This window comes from Panthera onca, chromosome C2 (genome assembly GCF_046562875.1).
Source record: "Panthera onca isolate mPanOnc1 chromosome C2, mPanOnc1 haplotype 2, whole genome shotgun sequence".
Lineage (NCBI taxonomy): Eukaryota > Metazoa > Chordata > Mammalia > Carnivora > Felidae > Panthera > Panthera onca.
In genome coordinates, this window is record NC_138347.1 from 29000095 (window position 1) to 29023551 (window position 23457).

At 37.3% G+C, this 23457-nt stretch overlaps 1 protein-coding gene across 8 annotated transcripts in view; it reads right to left on the reverse strand.

Moving 5' to 3' along the window:
* Positions 1-5600: 5600 nt before the first annotated feature.
* Positions 5601-23457, reverse strand: part of LOC132683859 (multidrug resistance-associated protein 1-like) — an 88140-nt gene continuing 70283 nt past the window's right edge. For 3 of the 8 annotated variants that reach the window (XM_078452880.1, XM_078452883.1, XM_078452882.2), the window contains 9 exons: positions 21853-22008; positions 18632-18831; positions 17761-17887; positions 16340-16441; positions 12482-12625; positions 9853-10011; positions 8415-8581; positions 7249-7443; positions 5603-6893 (listed from right to left, as the gene is read on the reverse strand). In XM_078452880.1, coding sequence (XP_078309006.1) covers positions 6767-6893; positions 7249-7443; positions 8415-8581; positions 9853-10011; positions 12482-12625; positions 16340-16441; positions 17761-17887; positions 18632-18831; positions 21853-22008 — 1377 coding nt within the window. In that variant the 3' untranslated portion in view covers positions 5603-6766. Of the gene's footprint in view, positions 6894-7248; positions 7444-8414; positions 8582-9852; positions 10012-12481; positions 12626-16339; positions 16442-17760; positions 17888-18631; positions 18832-21852; positions 22009-23457 lie in introns of all 8 variants that reach the window. The other 5 variants (XM_078452886.1, XM_078452884.1, XM_078452885.1 and 2 more) reach the window with 5 other exon arrangements.

Below are 23457 nucleotides of genomic sequence, written 5' to 3' on the forward strand. Positions count from 1 at the left end.
CCAATTCATGGCCTTTGACCATAATGGTGCCAAGACCTAAATTAACCTACAGTTAATAAATAATCCTGCATAATTGGTTGATTCATTAATACTTTGTAATTTTCTGATAAAGTTCATCTTATTCTTTGGACAAAAACTACATAAACATTTGGCCAAAGTGTCATTTGTTGCCCCTGTGCTTCTGGCCAAGACCTAATGAAAAGGAACTGACTCAACTAAATATCAGATGAAATATATGAAACAACAGGACTTTGCACATCATGGTCAACATTAATTCATGTCCATTACCTCTGTAAAATCATAGATATGGCAATGCAGGGAAAGCAGAAGACTGTTTTGTAATACCTGGAGACTTACACAAATGCTCAGAACAGAAAGCCAAAAGCAGATGTTTAGAGGGAATTCATGGTGACTGAAGTGTTATCAATATGTATTTTGCATTCCTATTTGCACTTCACTGTCACTCATTCCAAATCATTTAAGTCTTACTTTCTGAACACATTACATTTTCTACTACATATATCAGCAGTAAACCAATTGTAAATATGTTAATGATGAGCTACATTTTATAAATGTGAATGCAAACATTGACCTTTATTGCTTATCTTCGCACACACACAAAAATGCATGTGTGTTACTTCCCTTCTAACATCTTGGAGCAAATAGTTTTCAAGATTTTCACAATATTTTTTAATAAATATCAAATATTTCTCCATTTATAACCTATTTTTACATTTTACTCATACGTCTGTTCATGTTTATCTTGTTCTTTGTGCCATGCTCAGGAGATAAACAAGATTCCTATCTTTGATCAACTATATAACTACCCATGTACTCAGATTGGTCAGTCCATAAAAAAACAGGTGAGCAACTCTGGTTACCTTTGTCAGAGATCAAGAGAAGCCAGTCAGCCTTGGCCCAGTTCATACCCACTACCTTGGCCTTACTAATTCAGTAGTAGCACAGCAGCCACATGAACTACCTAGTCTTCATTTCCATTAGCACATTTAGAGAAATAGAGCTCACAATATAGCCAGAAGTCAAGATTTCAGTATTCTAGAGATGGCCCACTTGCTTAGAAAATGACAGCCAGAAAGATGGGAGTTGGGAAAACAGGAAGGAACTAGATCTCTCCTGACTGCTACCTCCTCAAGTGACATAATAACCTGATAATAATATAGCCATATTGTGTAGCAATGGGGATTAGATCTTATTTTAATCCCTGGTTATCCCAAAGTTGCTGTGTATAAAAGAGACTTTCATAAACAGTGGCTCAATTTTGCCCTTTATATTAACAGTGCATTCTGTGATGGGTTTATAAATAGGAGACACCAATTGCAAGGAGCTGTGACTGCTGATACTGAAATGGCTAACATGTTATTGAATGTGTTTTATATGACAGACACTGTCCTAAGAGTTTGTGTTACATGACTTAATTTTCAAAAACTTTGGGAGGTAGATAAAATTGTTACTACCAAGTAAGCCCAGAGAAATAAGTTAACTTGCCCCAGTGTACAGGACTACAAAGTGGTGAGAGTGGAGTTGAACATCCTATCTCACGATCCAGTAGCTTTAAAAACTACTGTATTTTCCTTTTTCAGTTTTCTTGATTATGTTTCCTAAGCGGAAGGCTCTACAGATCAGTTATAACTATTATTTGTGTGTATATTAAAATACAGCATTACATCTCAATACTGTTGGATACCAAAGCTATGCTAGAAAATATATCAAATTACCATTACTAAACCATTTTGACCTACAAAAATGGCTATTTCGTATGGTTCAAACGAATAATACATTTGAAAAAGCAGCCTGCCCCCAAGCTTTAATTCCGTTTACTATGCTTACAACACTATTGGTTTTAAGTCCTTCTCTATTTTTAACCACCAGACTCTTGTTAACTAGCTCTCCCAGGAATGGGACATCTTAGTAGGCACTGCAAAGACAATCAATTTTCTCATCACATGGACCTGGAGTCTACATTTTATTGGCCAAGATCTTGAAATCTTATTTTTGGAAACATAGGGTGGATAATAATACCTTTCTTATATTCCTTAGTGAAGACTGAAGTAACAAATGATTCCAATGCCTCACACATTAGTTGGCATAGGTATGCTTTCAATAATAAATATCCTCAATATCCTAAAAAATTCAACTTAATGCTGCTTAGGATTTTCCTTCCATAAGCTAAGATAAATATTTCTATATATTGAAATTATAATCCTTATCTTCTTAAATCTGTTTCGGAGTTAGACTTTAAGCAAACCAGACAACCATTGAATACACATGTTTGTTTTAAAAATTCAAATGAACTTACTTCTCTGTAATCCAGTCATACTGAGGACCTTGCACTTTCCTTCTCGTATACTTCAGTGATTGAATAAGCTTTGTGAACGTAATTGAAATGAAAATGTAATACTAATTTCTTAAAACATGAAAAAAATATTTTTGAGTAATTTTGACTTAGTCATATTTTATGTTTACTTTTGCTTTCTTTTTACTCTTTATTTAAAGTATACTATATGTTATATGTGTGTGTATACATATACATATGTGTGTATATATAGATATAGATATATAGTTATAGATAGATATAGATATAGATATATAGATATAGATATAAAACTGCACTCCTAAGTATATGGCTTGATGAATTTTCACAAATTGAACCAATACTCAGACCCAGATCAAGAAACAGAATATAACCATTATCCAAGAAGCCCAATTTGTGTACCCCTTCAATCTTGTCCCCTCTGTCTTTACCAAGAAGAAACAGTATCCTGACTTCTAGTAGCAGTATACTTTTTCCTTTTTAAAAAAACCTTTATAGAAACAGAATTATAGAATCACATACTACTACTCCTTTGCAGTTGGTTTCTTGCCCTCAACATCTTACTTGTGAGATCTGTCCTTACTGTTGCCTGTAGCTGTTGTTCACGCTCATGGCTGTATACATTTCTACTGTGTGACTGCGCTGCAGTTTATTCAAGCTACTGTTGATTTCCCATTTGGTTTTTTAAATTACAGAGGGTCACAAATAATAAACGAATGAATGAATGAATGAATGAATAAATAGCAGAAGGTCTCTGGTTGATTTACCAAAGGTGTAAAGAGGCTAAAACAATCTTTTTTTTTTTTTTTTTTTTTTTAACATTTATGTATTTTTGAGACACACAGAGAGAGAGCATGAACAGGGGAGGGTCAGAGAAAGAGGGAGACACAGAATCTGAAACAGGCTACAGGCTCCGAGCTGTCAGCACAGAGCCTGACGCGGGGCTCAAACCCACAGACCGCGAGATCATGACCTGAGCCGAAGTCGGACGCTTAACCGAGCCACCCAGGCACCCCAACAATCTTTTAACTTAATGAAATATCTAGATCCCTTTCCTTTTTAATTTTTTAAAAATGTTTATTTTTGAGAGAGAGAGAGGGAGACAGAGCATGATTGGGGGAGGGGCAGAGAGGGAGACAGAATCCAAAGCAGGCTCCAGTCTCCCAGCTGTCAGCACAGAGTCCGACGCGGGGCTTGAACTCAGGAACTGCAAGATCATGACTTGAGCTGAAGTCGGACGCTCAACCGACTGAGCCACCCAGGCGCCCCTCCCTTTCCTTTTCTTATTTAAAAAAATATATATTTTTTTAATGTTTATTTATTTTTGAGACAGAGAGAGACAGAGCATGAACAGGGGAGGGGCAGAGAGAGAGGGAGACACAGAATCGGAGGCAGGCTCCAGGCTCTGAGCCATCAACCCAGAGCCCGATGCGGGGCTCAAACTCACAGACCGTGAGATCGTGACCTGAGCTGAAGTCGGACGCTTAACCGACTGAGCCACCCAGACGCCCCTCCTTTTTTTAAACTGAAGTATAATTAACATGCAGTATTGTATTAGTTTCAAGTGTACAATATAATGATTCAATAATGCTATACATTACTCAGTGCTCATCAAAATGTGTAGTTTTAATCCTCTTCGCCTCTTTCACCCATCCCCCTACCCATCTTCCCTTGGGCAACCACCAATTTGTTCTCTGTATTTAAGAGCATGTTTTTGGGGGGCTCCCTGTGTGGCTCAGTTAGTTGAGTGTCTAAATCTTGATTTTGGCTCAGGTCATGATCCCACAGGGGCGTGGGATAGAGTCACCCATCAGGCTCTGCCCTGAGCACTGGAGTCTGCTTAAGATTCCCTGTCTCTGCTGCCCACTTGCACTCTCTCTCTTAAAAAGAAAAAAAAACAAAAAAACAAACAAAAAACCCCAGTTTTAAAATCTTCTTGTCCTTTTTTTGTTTCTTAAATTCTACATATGAGTGAAATCTTATGGTATTTGTTCTTCCCTGACTTGTTTTACTTAGCATTTTACCCTCTAGATCTATCCATGTTGTTGCACATGACAAGACTGATTTATTGTTCTTTTTTTTTTTTAATTTTTTTTAACGTTTATTTATTTTTGAGACAGAGAGAGACAGAGCATGAATGGGGGAGGGTCAGAGAGAGAGGGAGACACAGAATCTGAAACAGGCTCCAGGCTCTGAGCGGTCAGCACAGAGCCTGACGCGGGGCTCGAACTCACGGACCGTGAGATCATGACCTGAGCCGAAGTCGGACGCTCAACCGACTGAGCCACCCAGGCGCCCCCTGATTTATTGTTCTATAGCTGAATGATATTCTTTTTATATACACACATGCACACACATACATACATACCGTATCTTCTTTATCCATTCATTTATTAATGGGCACTTCAGTTGCTTCTGTATCTTGGATATTATAAATAATGCTGCAATAAACAAGAGGGTGTATATATCTTCTCAAATTAGTGTTTTTGTTTTCTAGTAATGGAATTACTGGATGATATGGTAATTATATTTTTAATTTTTTGAGGAACCTCATTCTGTTTTCCACAGTGGCTGCACCAATTTGCATTCCCACCACAGAGTTCCTTTTCCTTCACATTCTTGCCAACCTTGTTATTTCTTGTGTTTTTGATTTTAGCCATTATGACAGGTGTAACATATCTCACTGTAATTTTGATTTGCATTTCCCTGATAATGAATGGTGTTGGGCCTCTTTTCATGTCTCTGTTGGCCATGTATATGTCCTCTTTGGAAAAATGTCTATTCAGGTACTCTGCCCATTTTTAATCAGTATACTCATTTTCTTGGTGTTGAGTTGTATACGTTCTTTATATATTTTAGATATTAACCCTTTATCAGATATATCATTTGGAAATATCTCTCCCATTCAGTAGTTTGCCTGATGTTTTGTTAATGGTTTCCTTTAGTATGCAAAATCTCCCAATAGTTTATTTTTGCTTTTGTTTCCCTGGTTAAGGAGACATATCTAGAATAACGTTGCTAGGCCAATGTCCAAGAAATTATTATGTTTTCTTCTAAGAAAACATTAGATTTCAGGTCTCATATTCAGGTCTTTAATCTATTTTGAGTTTATTTTTGTGTATGGTGAAAGAAAGTAGTCCAGTTTCATTCTTTTGTAGGTAGCTATCCAGTGTTCCCAACATCATTTGTTGAAGAGTCTAGATCCCTTTCTTAATGGAATTCAACAGATATTTATTCATTGTTTACTGAGTACAAAATATAGTGGTTGACACTTCAGGGATTGTAAAGACAGGAAAACACCTCTAGTGGCTTCCATTCTAATGGAAGGAGGCTTTAGATAATCTAGGGTTTTATAACTTAAAGAAAATTTTCATAAATACCTGTAGGGATGAAGCTAGGTTGTACATGGCTGTAGGAAGGAGAAAAAGTGAATAAAAGAAATAATTGATGGTTTTTCAAGAACATGTTAAAATATTTTATTAAAACCATCTTGAAAGGAAAACGCCATTAAAATTTAAATACTTCAAATTTGAAGGGCAACTCAGAGAAATAATATTGCTTGTATTACATAAAACTACTATATTAAAAAGTCCTTCAAAATATGATTAGTATTACAAATCAACAATCTTCTTGCGAATGTATACCATCTGATATATAAGTCACTGAGGTTAACCCAACCAAAAGTATAATGTTGCATAGAAAATACCATTTTTTAATTCAAAGTCAATAGTAAAAATATTTTTTTAAATAAAGTACACCAGAAAATTCAGTTAATATACAATCACTGTTTCCAAAATCAACTGAATAACTCTTAATATTTTTTGTGATTCCTCCATCATTTTATATGCTGTCCAGTAGCTCAGCATATATTATGTATGTCTATAAATACCTGTATCATATACTTGAAAATGCCGAGTCATTCATTCTTCAAACATTTGTTGGGTATCAACTGTATGAAAATCACTATGCTAGGAACTTCACATACAAAGACAGCTGAAACTGGGTACTCGCCTTTAAGTAGCATTAGTGGGAAGACAGACTAAAATAACTGAAATAGAGTCCCTGCCATGGTACATGGGTATGCATGTGGGGATGGTGAGGGCACAGAAATGGGGCAGCTGGATCAGACTGGAGAACAGAGGGGAATATCAGGGGACATGTCACAGAGAAGGTGACTCCTGGATGAACTCAGAGATCTTAAAGGACAAATGGCATGTAGCACACTGGGTGCTGTGGAGCAGGCCGATATTCCAGAGGGCAGGAATGGAAGAGAGAAGTTTGGGTACAGCCCAGGAAAGTTAGAAATACGATGCTTATCGATATTTATGCCAACATGTAGCTAGGGGCCTGTCTTTGTGCACTGCTCATTGTCATTTTTTTAAATACTAACTTATTTTTTACTCAGTATAACCAATACACAGCTAAAATCATTCATTATTTTGTCACTGAATCTTGTGTTATTCCTGCTTCTGTTAGCATTTCAAAGAAAAGTCCTTTCTGGCATATCAAATTCTGTGGTGTTCCAAATTCTGTAATCCTTCCAGAGTCTAGAACAAGTACCCTGCAATGTGAAAAGAACCCAGTCAGGTAATTATAATCAGTTTTCCAGTTCACCTTTTTTCTTTTCTTTTTCTTTTTCTTTTTCTTTTTCTTTTTCTTTTTCTTTTTCTTGATAAAGTAAAGTTTAGATTACGTAGTGAGTTATGTCACTACAAAATATGGGGACCACGGAACTCAAGAAGTATATCCAGTTTTCTAATATTCTGTTAGGATTAGCATATTCTTCTAGTTGTTTCAGAAAACAATTGTTTTCAGCACAGGTAAAATTATTAATGGCAATCAGTATGTTTAGTGTATTCAGTGGCTATCTCTATAGAGATATAGAGAGATGTTTTATTTCTGAAAACAAAGCATACCTATCAGAATCAATGATAGAATGCAATCTGTGTGCAATCGTCAGGATGGTACAATCGGAAAACTCCTTCCTGACTGTGGTCTGCACCAGGTTATCAGTCTCAAAATCGATGGAAGCTGTTGCCTCATCCAAGATGAGAATTTTTGTTTTTCGAAGCAAAGCACGAGCAAGACAGACAAGCTGCCGTTGTCCAACGCTGTTAAAAAAATAAGTAAAATAACTTCTACAGTGGACTTTATGGCTACACACTTCGCGCTCTGTAATTCTGATTACATTGCAATTCACTTTCTAAGCCACACATTCATTTATTCAAGAAATATTTATTTTGTCAAAAGAGACAAAAATCTCAATGTGGAGTTTATATTCTTATGGGTAGACAGAAAAAATAAACATGATAAATGAGTAAAATGCATAGTAATAAGAAGAATTCAAGCACACAGGAAGGGAGGGTATAGAGAGTGGGCATGGGGTGAACATTAGATGGGCCTGCCAAAGAAACCCTCACTGGATTGAGGAAGTTGCCTTTTATTTCAAGACCCTTAGGAAGGGGAGACTGAGCCATGCAGATTTCCAGTGGAAACTTGTTCCTGGCAAAGGGAACAGAAGATGCAAAATCCCTGAGGCAGTCAAGGGCTGGCTAGGCATGTTGAGGAAACAGCAAGGGGGCCAGTGTGGCAGAAACAGAGGCAGGGAGAGAGCAACCAAGAGGCTGAGTCATGCAATGCAGGGCTTGAGGGGATCTAGTTCTCTTATATCTCTGATCACAGGGAGGATCTAGTTCTCTTTCCTTATGTCTCTGATCACATGAAAGGGACTGTCATTGGTCATCAAACCGCCAGGAAGAAAAAAGGAGCCCTTTACAACATTTTTAGGAAGAAAGTTATTCGAGTAGGAGTCTTTATAAAAGAAGAGTCAATTAAATATGACTTTTCAGACTGTATTGTTCCTTCCCCCCGCCCTTTCTTCCTTTCACCAGCATTTCCCAACCAGTGGCTACCATTTTATTCCTTGTACCTCTTCCCTAGAGGAAATCAGCAATAGTGTGCTCCGAATAGACCAAAGGAGGTCTTTGGTGACTCAGGAGCGACTTCCCTTTGAGGCTAACTCAAAGTTCCTAAGGAGCCTTGGAATGAATAACCGGACCAAGCTTTGTTCTTAGCAGCTTACCTGAGGTTTTCACCACCCTCTGAAATCTCATGCAGCAGCTTCTTGGGAAGGGACTGCACAAACTCTTTTAAGTGACACAGTTCTAACACCTCCCAGAGCTGGCAATCAGAATACTTGTCTAAAGGATCCAGGTTCATTTGAAGGGTTCCAGAAAATAAAACAGGATCCTAGAGAATAAAATCATCACCAGTAATCTCATTGTCACATGATGCATAGATACATTAAAAAATTAGATTCAGAAAATAAACAAGGAAAAAGCAAAATGATTGACCTAGATAGTTATAAAATTCATTATATTGAAAACAAAAGCAGAAGAGAATCAGAATAAGCTATAAGTGAGATTGAATCATTTCCAATTTCCTGATCATCTTTCTCCTTAACAATGTCAATACTAGCCATAATAATAATGATGATGACAGCTGCCATTTGGTCAGAGATATAAGATAACATAGAATTGAATAAATGCAAACTATAGTATGGACATAATGTTATCAATCATCTTCCAGAAAGATGGAAGTCCATACTCCCATTTTACAGGTAGTGACCTGGAGGTTCAAAAGAATGCTTGTCTAAACTGTCCAAAGACACAGAAGGTAAGTGGTTGGGTAGAATTCAAATAGGACAAGTCCATGCTCTTTCCAACTTACCAACATGCCTGCTGAAACTGTATTTTACTACACCTGTATTTATTTTTAAGAGAGGAATGACTAATATCTCTTTTCTTCATTAATTTTTTCCCTGCAAGAATTCCATTCAAATTTGCTTTTGAAGTAAATTCATGAATAGAGGCATATGTCTAAATAATATGACAAAGAGATTAAAGTATTTGAAGATATTTTTAGAAGGTAATACAAAGATACCTCATAAATGCTCAGCTTAAATCTCTCAAACAACTGAATAAGTCATCTTTGACTACAGGGGCATATTCTTGAGCCAATTTGCATACTTGTTAATGATCAAGTTCCTTTGATGCCACAGAGAGACAAATCAAAGGACTTGAAAAAATGATCTAACTGAATTATTATTCTTTTCATCTTTTAAAATGTGTTTAAATTTCAAATCAAAAGAGGCAAAATTCTACACTCACTCTACCAACTAAGCAAGAGCTTTTGTAATTTTTTTCTTCCAAAAAATACCAATGTGTGTTTCAGTCTGAGATCCACTTCATTCAAATTTTATTTGCATTTACTATTATGAAGGGAACTTGTAAAGCAATGTGCCAGTTTTTCAAATAGATAAATGCATTTAGGAAAAATACTTTACAGTAAGAATGTTTAATAGGATTCAGTTATGTAGTGATATTTCATAACACATCTAAAATGCTCTGACTTTGAAAAATGAATTTAGATGCTTGGAAGGAACACACTAAAAAAAAAAAGAAGAAGAAGAAGTTTATTTAGAGGGATTTAAGAAAGTCTACTGACAAAACAGGCTTTACCTGTGGAATAATATTAAGTTTGCCCCGAAGGTCATGAAGTCCGATAGTTGATATGTCAATTCCATCGATAATAATTTTGCCTCCTGATCTTTCCACAATTCTAAATAGGCAATTTGAAAGTGTTGATTTGCCTGCTCCAGTCCGTCCCACAATTCCAATCTGCAATAAAATGATCATGGGCAGTTTGCACTGTGCTTTTTGTAAGGGACTGGGGCTTTTGCACTGACAACAGATACACTGTCAGATCAGTGGGATTTAATTTTGCCAACCAGAATAACCCTGACTGGCATGGAATATGTAATGTGGACTGTAAGGATAAGTCTTTACCCAGACACTCATTACTCATGGGAAAAGCTCAGGTTAAAATGTGTATTTTCTCTACTTTTGAGTTATTTAATAACCACATAACCAAAACACGCCAGCAGCCCCAGGAGGAGCAGACCACCCCTGACCTATCCTGGGACTAGCCATTAAGAGTGTGGCCAAAGATGACTCTGATAATGGGGTGGTTTTCTTGGGACTTTCAAAATGAGGCTTCTCTACTCTCCTTGCCCCAGAGGGACAAACAAACAAAGGGAACAAACAAAGGGAACAGGAACCCTTTGCCAGAAGGATAGCAAATCCAAAGGAATGTTTGCAAATTCCCTTGGTGTATCAAAACAGGTACTGCACTAAAACTGTAGAAGGTGGCCACAGATAACATGTAGGATCTTGGATTCCTGGACAAAATAATCACCTTGTCATAAATAGCAAATGATTGCATATATTCCTTTGACCACGAGGACTGAAGCAATTCCTTCTGCGTGTTGATTTGTACTTTCGTGTTAATGGGAACATAAGGCAGAGAAAACATTACGGAGGTTGGTTTTCCCTGATAAAAGATCTTAAATCTGACACTCTATGCCAGAAAAATCAGGAATCCGTTAAATTAATTGGCATAATCAAAATCCCACAATGATTTCATTTGTTCCAAAGACATTTTTTTGTCCTTGATGTTATTGCAGTGGACCTGGTTTAGACATTTAGAAAAAGAGATGTCTGGGGTCACAAAAGCCAGGTCTGTAAAAGAAAAAATGGGCCATTGCCGTTAATTTTTTGTTCATTTTTTTTTTTTACTTTCACTTATTTGTAAAATCTTTCTGTCTAGGGAAATAATATGTTTTCATAAAACATTTTAAAAACTATGGGAAAAACTATAGAAGTAGAAACTATTTATAATCTTGTCACCTGAAGAGAACTACTATTTATGTTTTACAACTGTTCTAGGATTTTTGCTAATGTGTTTACCTGTTTGCTTTTTTAAAACAGAAAATTGATATAGTATCAACAGTTTTGTATATAGCTTTTATTAATCAAATTACATCTCAAGTATTTTCCCATCTCACTAGTAATGCTGCAAAACATGTCATTGACTATACAGATATTCTCTCCTATGAATTTACTATATTTCAGGTAACTTAATTTTATTGTCTTATTATCACTCTTTACCTAATAGAGGAAGTAAAAATAATAGTACACTACTACTGGATACATATCCAAAGGAAATAAAATTAGTATCTTGAATTGAAATCTGCACTCCCATGTTCATATTCCCAATAGCCAAGATATGGAAACAACCAAAGTGTCCATAGAAGAATGGATAAAGAAAATGTACACACACACACACACACACTGGAATACTATTCAGCCATAAAAAGAAAGGAAATCCTACCATTTGTGGCAACATAGATGAACCTGGTGGACATTATGCTAAGGGGAATAAGCTATATGGAGAAAGACAAATACTGTATGATCTTGCTTATACATGGAATCTACAAGTCAAACTTGTAGTACCACAGGGTAAATGGTAGATACCAGGGACTGAGGAGTGGGCTAAATGGGAAGATGTTGGCCAAAGGGCATAAACTTTCAGATGAATAAGAAGAACGTGTTCTGGGGATGTAAAGTACAGTGAGCTAACTATAGTTAAGAGTACTGTATTGTATACTTGAAATTTGCTAAGACAGTACATCTTAGGTGTTCCTACCACAAGCAAAAATAAATGAATAAAACAAAAACAAAAAGCCTTGTAATTATGTGAGGTGATGGGTGTGTTAATTACTTTGAATGTGGTAATCATTTCATTATCAAACCATCACATTGTACAGCTTAAATATATACATTATTTACTTATTAATTATAACTCAGTAAAGCTGGAAACGTACACTAAAATCATGTTTCATAATATAGTATGCACAATTTAAAAATACCTTTTTTAAAGTTTATTTATTTATTTTGAGAAAGAGAGAGAATGAGTTGGGGAGGGGCAGAGAGAGAGAATCCCAAGCAGGCTCCACATTGCCAGTGAGGAGCTTGATGTGGGACTTGAACTCACAAAACTGTGAGATCATGACCTGAGCTAAAATCAAGAGTATGATGCTTAACCAACTGAGTCACTCAGATTCCCCTAAAAATACCTTTTTTAAAAAGGAAATTTTATTCTATATATAGCAAACAGTTGAGTTTAATACTTTTATATGAAATTTGAACAAAAGACCATCTTCTATTCTGTACCGTATTAAACTTTGACCTTAACAATGAATACTTTCAGATAAAAAGGAGAGTGAAACTTATGAAATGTATATGGTACCTTCTCTTCTCCATGAGTCTGGAAAGTGATATCTTGTAATGCTAAACCAAGATCATCTCGGTATCGAGCCTGATAATTAATAAATTCCACTATCCCTTTGTTGGGCCATTGTGCTGGAGGCCTTTTAGACATTATCCAGGGTGCCTTGAAACAAAGAAAGATTACAATAACTACAATAAAAGTACCTTTCCCTCTAAAAATAATTACCATGCATAAAAAACACAAGTGATGGAAAACATTTGTGGATATTATGATCTCCTGAGTACAGTTTTAAATATTACCAGCATAAAACTTCTCATCTAGTTATAAGAAAGCTTAGAAATAAATTTTTAGAGGTAACCAGGCTTCCCACTCCCTATCCAGTTACTAAGAAGAGTCTTCTTAAACCCTACAAAGGAGCTGAAGGTAATCTATTTGAAATTGCAGCTGAGATGAGGACAGTTTGGCATTCATTCATTGCCCAAATACTGAGTATTTACTATGCTAGTCAGTGCTTTAGTTGCTGGAGATTCAGCAGTGAGCAAAACAGACACAAATTCTTGTCCTTACAGAGCATACAGCCTGCTGGGAAGGGACAGAAAGAATCACATAGCATATGCAAAATGCTAAACAGTGATAAAGCTTTGGAAGACGGGAGATAGGCAAGTTAGAGGTGGTGTGATTTTTAAGTAGGGTGGTTAGGAAAGGCTCGGTTGGACAAGATATGAGAACAAGCTGTTGGGATATGGGTCGAATCACTTTCCTGGCAGGCACCTAACAACACGTGCTGAGGTCCTGAGACAGGGCCTGCCTGGGATGTTGGGGGAACAGGAGGAAGCGGAAGAACATGCAGGAGAGTGTGATGTCTGGTGGGGAGGTGAAGTGCTTTCATGAGAGGGAGTGATGCCCAGTTTCAGATGATGGATCAGGTCAAGGGAGGCCTGAAAGGAGACCACGGGTGATCTCCAAGGGCAGGTTCAGTGAAGTGGTGGAATTAAAAGCCTGTTTGGAGCGAGTCCAAAGTAGGATGACAGAAGTACAGGCTATTCCAAAGAATTCTGCTGTAAAAAGCCCAGACAACGTGGGCTACAGAGAGATAAACAGAATTATCTGGACAGTTTACTTCTTGCATGTCAAGAGGTTTTATAACTTGAGTTACCAAATTACATAAAGATGATTTTTTTTAACGTCTATTTATTTATTTTGAGAGAAAGAGTGCATGCGAGTGGGGGAAAGGGCAGAGAGAAAGGAAGAGAGAGAATCCCAAGCAGGCTCCTCACTGTCAGCACAGAGCCTGACTCGAGACTTGAACCCAGGAACTGTAAGATCATGACCTGAGCCAAACCCAAGAGTTGGGCGCTTAATGGACTGAGCCACCCAACCACCCCACATAAAGATGATTTTGTTTTAAAAATGTGTGGGTGTGGGTGTGTTATGTGTGTATTCACACACATTTTATTGTTTTTTACAATATGAAAAGAATATATATATATAACATTTATACATATAAAAAGTTTACATATAAATATATTTATACAAATATTTAGAAAATACAGAAAACAATAAAATGATATAGTGGTCCTCACATGGCAATAGGCTGAGCAAACTGAATACTGATAATTGGAGGTTGTGAAGGTAGATTAATCTTCCATGAACCATGTGTGAAAAAAGAGGTTAAGACCTGAGGAAGACTCTAGAGAAGAATCAAAGTTTAGGTAGAGTTGGAGGATATAGATATTAAAATTTTTTTTTTTTTAATTTTTTTTTTTTTTTAACGTGTATTTATTTTTGAGACAGAGAGAGACAGAGCATGAACGGGGTAGGGTCAGAGAGAGAGGGAGACACAGAATCTGAAACAGGCTCCAGGCTCTGAGCAGTCAGCACAGAGCCCGACGCGGGGCTCGAACTCACGGACCGCGAGATCATGACCTGAGCCGAAGTCGGACGCTTAACCGACTGAGCCACCCAGGTGCCCCTAGATATTAAAATTTTTTAAGTTTATTTATTTTGAGATAGAGAGGCAGGGAGGGGCAGAGAGAGAGCGAGAGAGAACTCCAAGCAGGCCCCTCACTGTCAGTTCCCAGCCCAATGTGGGGCTTCTAATTGTAAGATGATGACCTGAGCTGAAATCAAGAGTCCGGATGTTTAACCTACTGAGCCACCCAGGAGCTCCAGGCTGTTGATAATATTTTAGCATCTTTGTAGGTTAAGAGAGGCAAGGGGGTCAGGGTAGGAATTAAAGGAAGTGGTTAATGAAGCAACATCTGAGAGAAAAAATGAACAAATATTACCAAAAATACAAGTAGAAACTCAGGTTTTCTATTTGGAGGAGGGACACCTCTTCCTGAGAGATATGAGCAAAAGAGGAATGTTTCATGAAGATTCAGATACCTTTACAGGTGGACTGAAGAAGATACAGAAACTCAAGTCAACTATAACATCTGCCTTGTTAATTCATGGAACTGGGAGACAGAAGTAAATCAGATTAGTAAAATACACTGATATCTCAAATATTATACTGTCAATAGTCTAATTCTTCTACTCTTCAAAAAAATTTTTTAAATGTTTATTTATTTTTGAGAGAGAGAGAGAGAGAGAGAGAGAGAGAGAGAACAGGAGAGTAAAGGGCAGAGAGAAAAGGAGACACAGAGTTTGAAGCCAGCTCCAGGCTCTGAGCTGTCAGCACAGAGCCCAATACAGGGCTCAAACTCACAAACTGTGAGATCATGACCTGGGTCGAAGTTGGATGCTTAACTGACTGAGCTACCCAGGGACCCCCTTTAAAAACTTTCTTTTAATGTTTATTTATTTTTGAGAGACAGAGAGAGACAGAGTGTTAATTTTTCTACTTCTTTCTTAAGTTTATTTATTTATTTTTGAGAGAGAGAGAGAGAGTGGGGGGGGGGGGAAGCAGAGAGAGAGAGAGAGAGAGAGAGGGAATCCAAAGCAGGATCTGTACCACCAGCACAGAGCCTAATACTGGGATCAAACTCAGGAACCTTGAGATCATGACCTGAGCTGAAATCAAGGGTCAGGTGCTTAACTGACGGAGCCACCCAGGCACCCCCAATTCTTCTCTTGTCTAAATTATAACTAATTAAAGGAAATAAAACAGACTGATTTATTCTCCTCCTCCTTCCCATGCGCAGAGATGCTAATGATGAGTAAATGAAACAGAAGGCATAAGCAATAAGTATATAGTTAATTTAAAAATTGCGCAGACTTTAATTATGAGAGCACTATATTAAGACACGTTTCTCAACATAAAATCCTCACAAAGTTATAATCTTAGATTGCATATTTTACTCTACATTGGTAGAGGACAAATCATTGTGCCTTCTAAAAACAAGTAATCATATTTCATTTTTATAACATAACAAATGTTATATATCTTACATTTTACAAATGTATCTTACATTTTATGTATTATCCTAATTTAGTTATCTGTGGTCTTTTCTTCTATTTTTGTGATATATAAAATAATGGTGTATTCCACAATACATTGGGTTTTAATTTTATTGAAATGCTGAATATTAAAACATGAATTTGGAAAGGTAGGCTTTGTTTAAAATTTATTTATTTTATTTTATTTTATTTTCTTAAACATTTAGTTATTTTTGAGATAGACATAGTGTGAGTGGGGCAGGGGTGGGGGGCAGAGAGAGAGAGGGAGACAGAATCAGAAGCAGGCTCCAGGCCCCAAGCTGTCAGCACTGACCCCGACGCAGGGCTTGAACTCACAAACTCGAGATCATGAGCTGGGCCGAAGTTGGACACTTAACCTAGTGAGCCAACCAAAATTTTTTTTAAATGTCAATTCAAGGTGCACTACAATATCTCAATCCTGCATCTATTTATTGGTTATTTAGGAGTGCTTACCTCTTTACCCATATTTTCATATTCACAAACTCTTTCAATGGAAACTGCATTGGTTTCAATTTCACAAGCTTTCCTTACCCAAAAATTCAGAGATTGAGTAATCTGGAGGGAAAAACCCAAGAGCTTACTGACTGGTTCTTTAGTATTTTACATAATATTAATAATACTTTATACACTTTCACTTTTCATAGTTTTCATGTACTTTTCTCTCTTCTGATTATTTAACAACTTTAGAAGTAAATATATTTATACACATACACACAAGTGTTTCTTTATGTTAAACTGATCAATACAAACAATGTTTTTTTGGCAGAAGATAGAATGAATATAGTTCAACAGGTATGGAAGGAGTCCATACTTAGTGTAAGGAACAGTGGACACCAAGACTGATGAGATGTGCCTCAAGAAGCGTACGTCCCAAGTGAGAAAAAAGTTGTGAATAACATTACCTTTGGCAGGATTCACTGGAAGCAGCAATCTCCTAACTCTTGACCACTCTTGTCTCCTCTGTTTTTTTAAACTCTACTTTCTTCTCACCCTACCCACAAGTACAGGTGGTAATTCAAGCCTAATTCTGGACGTCAAAAAACTCTTGTCAGTTCAGTTTTTCCTCAAGTTTGCTGCCAAATCATTTGATGGCCAACCTGACCTGAACTGACATGGGGCTCTTTAAAGTCTTTACTGAACCCACTTAGAGTAAACATTCATATATTTTACTGCAAAGCAAGTAGTTTGATTATGGGATTCTGCCCCAGACCTTGACTATGGTATATGTGTCATTATTTCCTTTCTACAAGACTAAGTTCTGAATTCTGAAATGCAACTGGCCTTAATTAAGGTTTTTGGAAAAGGGATGAAGGGCAAGTACCCACATCATCTAGACTTATCCTCTAATAATATGTAATTATACTAAGTAATTTAAGGAATATTCTATTTTACAAAGAGGGCAAGAACACACTCATACCTCTAGTACTTTTCAATGTAATATAAAATAGGGCTTATTAGGGAAAAACTTACAAGCAAAGAAGGAGAGCATGTACTCTCCCCAGAGTTTGCATTATCTCCTTGGTTAGACTGGGCAAACTGGATTGGCAGGCCACAGTGGAGAGAGCCCCCCCCCCCCCCATTACATGCTATAAATCCATAAAGATAGGAGAACAAGAAACTTCTGGGTAACTGTGTAACAGCAGGAGTTTCCTGGTCTTTTAGCACTCAGCCTGTTCTTTCTGTGAACTGACTTAGTATTGCTGAGCCAGCTTCCTGCTAGTAGCAACAGAGGAAGAAATGAGCCTCCAGGGCAATCCAGATTTGTCTCTCATTACTTAGTTAATACAATCTATAATTCAGACAGGCAAAGGAGAGGATAGTTTAATTAATTGCATTATAAACATATCATATACCACAAAATCATTATTACTTACATTTAGGGCATAGGATATGGACAAGCCAACTATTGCTGAATCTATCGAACTGCCAGCCAGCACAGCAAGCAGTGCAGCAAAAAATACCATTAGGTTGCCAAGGAATTCAAGTCTAACAGACAGCCACCTGTGATAATGGAAAATATTCTTCAACTGAGATGCAAGATTTTTGGTGTACTTGGTCTGAACTCTCCTCTGGGAAATGTAAAATAAACATCAATAGCTGCTTTCTTTTCCTAAGAACTCAGTCAAAATAGGACGATTGCAGTGATGATACATTAAAGGATTCCTTTGCATAAAAACACTTTACTTTTGCAGAACTTTGTTTTAAAACTTAATCAGAATAAAAAAATCAAAAAAGAACACCAGCTAAAATGATGCGTCGTATTTTAAAATCCTATTAGAAAATCAATCACCTTTCCGATTACATATCCTTTTTTCTATGGTAACATTAGTCTCCAAAAGTTATATGTGCCCCGCTATTATTTAATATTTCACTTTCCTCTTTATGTAAAATGATGATCTCAAATTTAAACTATTATAAAGTATTGCTTGAAAATAGAACATATTCTACAAATATAGAATATAACAGAGTCATATCTCTAGAAATTCCAATAGCATCCTATATGACCTTCAAGAAACTTGGGACCTTATTTTCATGTAAAGTAGTGTGTACTTTTATATGAATATGAACAGATACATTTTAACTTAAATGTCCATTAAATATTAGAAACAGTTAAGGCTTTCTTCTTTTTCTTTTTTTAATAATTTCATGAAATGCCGTTGCAAAACATTCCTTCTGTTTAGAAGTCAGGGCACAAGACATCTTAAAAGAGACTGGTCTTGAGGTAGGTATATTGCTCTCACTTACCTGTTTGAAATTACATTATTGTAGAAACAGACCAAGTTCTCATTCACCACCTCTTTGTTTTGCTGGATAAACCTCTGTTCGTGTCCAAATGCCCGGATAGTGGACACCCCTGATAAAGTCTCACTAAAGTGGGAAATGATAGGAGAGCGAGAGGCTCCTGCCAATCGTCGAATCTGCCGAGAGCTTGCTACGTAGTATCTCTAACCGGAAAACAGAAAAAGGCAGTTGGAAAGATGGAGCAGAAATTGCTTCCATAGTTTGAAAATGACAAGACCCCAAAAAGTGAAGTTCAAGTTCAGTCTCCAGTACCTGTGAGTGTGGCTTTATTTGGGAATGGAATCTTTGCAGATGTCATTAAGGATCTCCGGATGAGATCATCCTGGATTTAGGGTGGGCCCTAAGCCCAACTCTGGGTGTCCTCATAAGAGACAGAAAAGGAGAAGACAAAGCCACAGGGAGGAAGCCATGTGAGGATGAGACTGGAGAAATGTGTGCATAAACCAGGGAAAATGCCAAGCATTGCGAACAGCCACCAGAACCAGGAGAGAAGCATGAAACCAATTCTCCCTCAAAGGAGAAGGTTCTCCGGAAGGAACCAACCCTATGTACACCTTGATTTTGGACTGTTGGCCTCCAGAACTGTGAAAGAATAATTTTTTTGTTGTTGTTTTAAGCTACCAAATTTGTTACAGGAGCTCTAAGAAATGAATACACCCTTGGCACAGTAAAAAACCCAGATTCTGGACAGCACAACTAGAACAGAGGTGGGCAAGGTTCCACTTTGGTAATCTTTTCAAACAACCATTACTGAGTACCTGCTGTGGAAAAAGCTCTATGTCACATGTTGGAAATGTGACCAGGGAGTGAACCCATTAAGTGAAGGAAGTTAGTCAAGTATACAAACAATACTATTTTTTTTCCTAAATATAATTGTGGAAAAAATATTCATTTTTCTGGTCTACAAGCACTTCCCTCCAGTGCAGCCACAAGTATAATTGGCTACTTCCCCTCCAACTTGGTTGAGAATAATTGGGATGGGCAGAGACTGGAGGGCTGGAGGGAGCATGTCCTAGTTAACTGGACCATCATTCACCAGCCCCAGATAATCACAACACACCGGAAATGAAAATCAAGAATTACCACATTTTGCAATGTTTTCAAGAAAAATCTTTGGGCTTGGAGTTTTATGTAAAATCACTGATTTTAAAATGTCTTCATTTTAGTAAAAAACACTGAGCAGGCCGGACAAAAACATATCGGAAACTCCATATGGCCTGTCAACTTGGCAGTCTACCAGCTCTGCTCTGTGTTAAGTGCCCTGGAGAACACAGAGGAAGGATTATGGCATTCTGGGATTGCAAGGGGACTTAAGAGATTGTCATAAAGAAATTTTCAGGAAATTTCAACGAATTGCAAAAGCACTGGAGTTCTTCCACGAATCTATCTAGAGTATTTAGTTTAAGAACTATTGATCTAGATCAATGCTTCTCATACTTTAATAAAAATCACCTGGAAGGCTTGTTAAAACACAGACTGTGGGCCTCACCATGATAGATTCTTTATTTCCTCCCAGTTTTATTAGAATATGATTACCAAATAAAAATTATATACGTATACATTAAGATGTGATTTTTTTAAAAAAGAGGTACAACCAAAGATTCTGATTCAATAGGTCTGGGGTATCTCCCATAGGTCTAGGGACCATACTTTGAGTAGCACTGATATAAAACAAAACTCCTGTTTTATAGGGGGGATCAATGAAGCCTAGAAAGGGAAGTGATGTGCCAAACATAAAAGTCAGGAAAGTAATTAGAATTTGAGGCTCTTGAATTCATATTCAGGGCTCACTCCATACAGTGTCCCCTAACAAGAGATGGTTTCTAGATCGTTTCCACTCCTGGTCACCCTGTTATAGTTTACCAACCACAAGACTATCACATAAATTTTCTTTTGTCATATGAGCGTTGTTTTTTTTTTTAAGCAGGTACAATCGTACCATCAGTACCATCCTTCATGGTCTAGATTTGTTTCTTTTAGCCCTAAGATGTAGTTGTCTTCCCTAGAAGACTTACAATCTCATTGGAGAGATAATTTGTGGTCTAAAAATAGCCTATAATACTAGTAGTATAATAAATCAATAATACCTGAATGAGTCTTATCTCTTTGCACTATTTTGGTAAAGAATGCTTCATTCACACAGAAAATGAAATATGACCTAGGCCATGAAAGGTAAGTAACATCCAGTCAGGCAGAGAAAACAGGGAAAACATAGAAAGTAGGAGGAATAATAATCACAAAGGTGTAGAAATAAGAAAATGATTAACATTCTGGTTTGGGCAGATTAAACTCCAATGCGAATTTTAAAACTTGGGTTTTGGGAAAGCACTGAACTACAAGAACTGCATCCTTTCATGTAAACAGCCTCAAAATACTTTCGTATTTAAATTAAATATGTGTTAAGACATCTCATTAAAAAATAAATTTCATTTTACACTGTAGTCTCACAGTGACATAATTTTGGAATGTGGTTGACCACATTTTAATTGGAATATAAAGATATATATCATGTCATGAGAGATCTGTTTAGTTCTTCTAGGAGTACTTTGCCGATATCAGGGATAACAGGACAAAAAGGCAGCATCTGTTTCTCTCTTGGATTTACAGACAAATTAACTTTCTGCTAAAATGCAAATACCATATAGATTTTGTGGTGACCATAAAAATGCACAACTCAGTTCTCCAGCTGCAGGGAGAACAGCTGACTGTCAGTCCAGCTGCTGCCCTGGCATCTACCACTCTATTAAGCATGGAGGCCATGTTACCCACAGGTTGTTTCCAGGCAATGAGTGGGGATGGCAGGGGTGCTAGAGCAGGCCCATCTCGGGGACACATGGAATACTCCAATGGGTGACATTGGTTGTAGATTCCCCATCCATTTGATGAATCTTTCATGGAACTGTCCTGTAATCCAAGATTTTCCCTACCCAATCCTCTTCTCTCCCTCACAGGAATCAGACATGCATTGCTGTCTGAGGGCTCACCCCTTGGCTCCCTCTCCTCTATCTTTTGCAGGCATTCTCTAGTCATACTCTACTATATGGAATCCTTTCTTGGAATCTACTTCTTGGAGAACTTGAACTAACAGGCAATTGAAGTGGGCTTGAACCTATAATTGACTGTGAACTTCTGTTATTAATACACATAAAAGTCCATGTACTTACCTGTATAGTGAAATAGAGGAAAACCAAGGGAATAACCCCCAGAATGAAGAGTGGTAAAGCTCCTACGATGACCAAAACTGTTCCAATAACATCCAATGTACAATTCACCCAGGTCCGTAAGTAGTAATGGAAACGCATATCAATTATAAACATGTCCTAAAAAATTGATATCAGGTCACTATATTTTTAACTTTTCATGGTTTAGAATGAGAAGATGAAGAAATATATCATTCAATGTAAAAATTTTAAAAATACCTGGATGTGACAATATGATGATTGAATACGTCTAACTACATGGTCTTTGCCCTCCCCAATCTATCCCTACATATTTTCCCCCTGTAGTCAGTTGTAATAGTTAAGAGGGTATTTAGTAACAAAATGCCTATGATCAAGCAATGTGTATTTCCCAGTGACAAATACACAGCACTTAGTTTATGTGACTGATGTCAGACTCTGCTTAAAAAGATTTTAAAAAAGAGTCCAAACCCCAGTAATTGGGTGTTCAGGAGCATTGGCCTAGCACTAGTCACTACTTAAAAAATGTAAAATACTCCTGGGCCATTCTTATCCATCAAGAACACATTCAGTGGCCTTCTTGGCTAGCTGGGTCCTGTCAACATCACAAAAGGCAGGAAAACAAAATAATTTTCATTTACAAAATTAGAAACTGAAAGATGGAAGTGGACAATGGGAATGAGAGAAGAACATAGCGGGGGTGCCTGGGTGGCTCAGTCAGTTAATTGTCCAACCTCGGCTCAGGTTCTTGAGTTTGAGCCCCACATCGGGCTCCCCACAACAGTGTGGAGCTTGCTAAGGATTGTCTCTCTCTCCCTTTCTCTCTCTTCTCTCTTTGCCCCTCCCCTCCTCTCTCTCTCTCTCTCTCTCTCTCAAAATAAACTTTTAAAAGAGAGAGAGAGAGAGAGAGAGAGAGAGAGAGAGAACATAGGAAGGTCATGCATCAATTCACATATAAGTTAATCAAATTTATGTTGTCAAATCTATGGTATAAGGTATGACCTATGAAATCCCAGGGAATAGGAAGACATCCAACCTTAAGGGATCAACTAATCAGTTTGTAACAAAATTGACACAAAGAGTGGAGGTGGAATTTTATTAAATCTAAGTCTTGCTTTGGGATTTTCCTGATTATCTCATGAACCAAATAGGGTAAGAGCATCATATCCGTATGTAGTTTCCTGCCTGTCTTTAGAACACACCTTCCCAGGGCATCTGGGTGGCTCAGCTAGCTAAGTGACCAACTCTTGATTTTGGCTCAGGTCATGATCTCATTGTCCAGGGATTCAGCCCTGCATCAAGCTCTGCTTAGCACGGAGCCTGCTTAGGATTCTCTCTCTCACCCTCTCTGCCTTTCCCCTGCTCATGCTCTCTCTCTCTCTCTCAAAATAAATAAATAAACATTAAAAAAAATTGTGAATATAATGGGGAAAATCCTGGAGGTAAGCAGAGACACTCTGGGAAGCTATACCCCTTCCCACATTCACCATAAGTGAGTTGACAGTTTTCTTAAAAGTAGAATGCTTAAAATACAAATGTCTCCATAAAGACTTAAATTTTCTTTACCTTCTCAGCTTAAATTAGTGATTC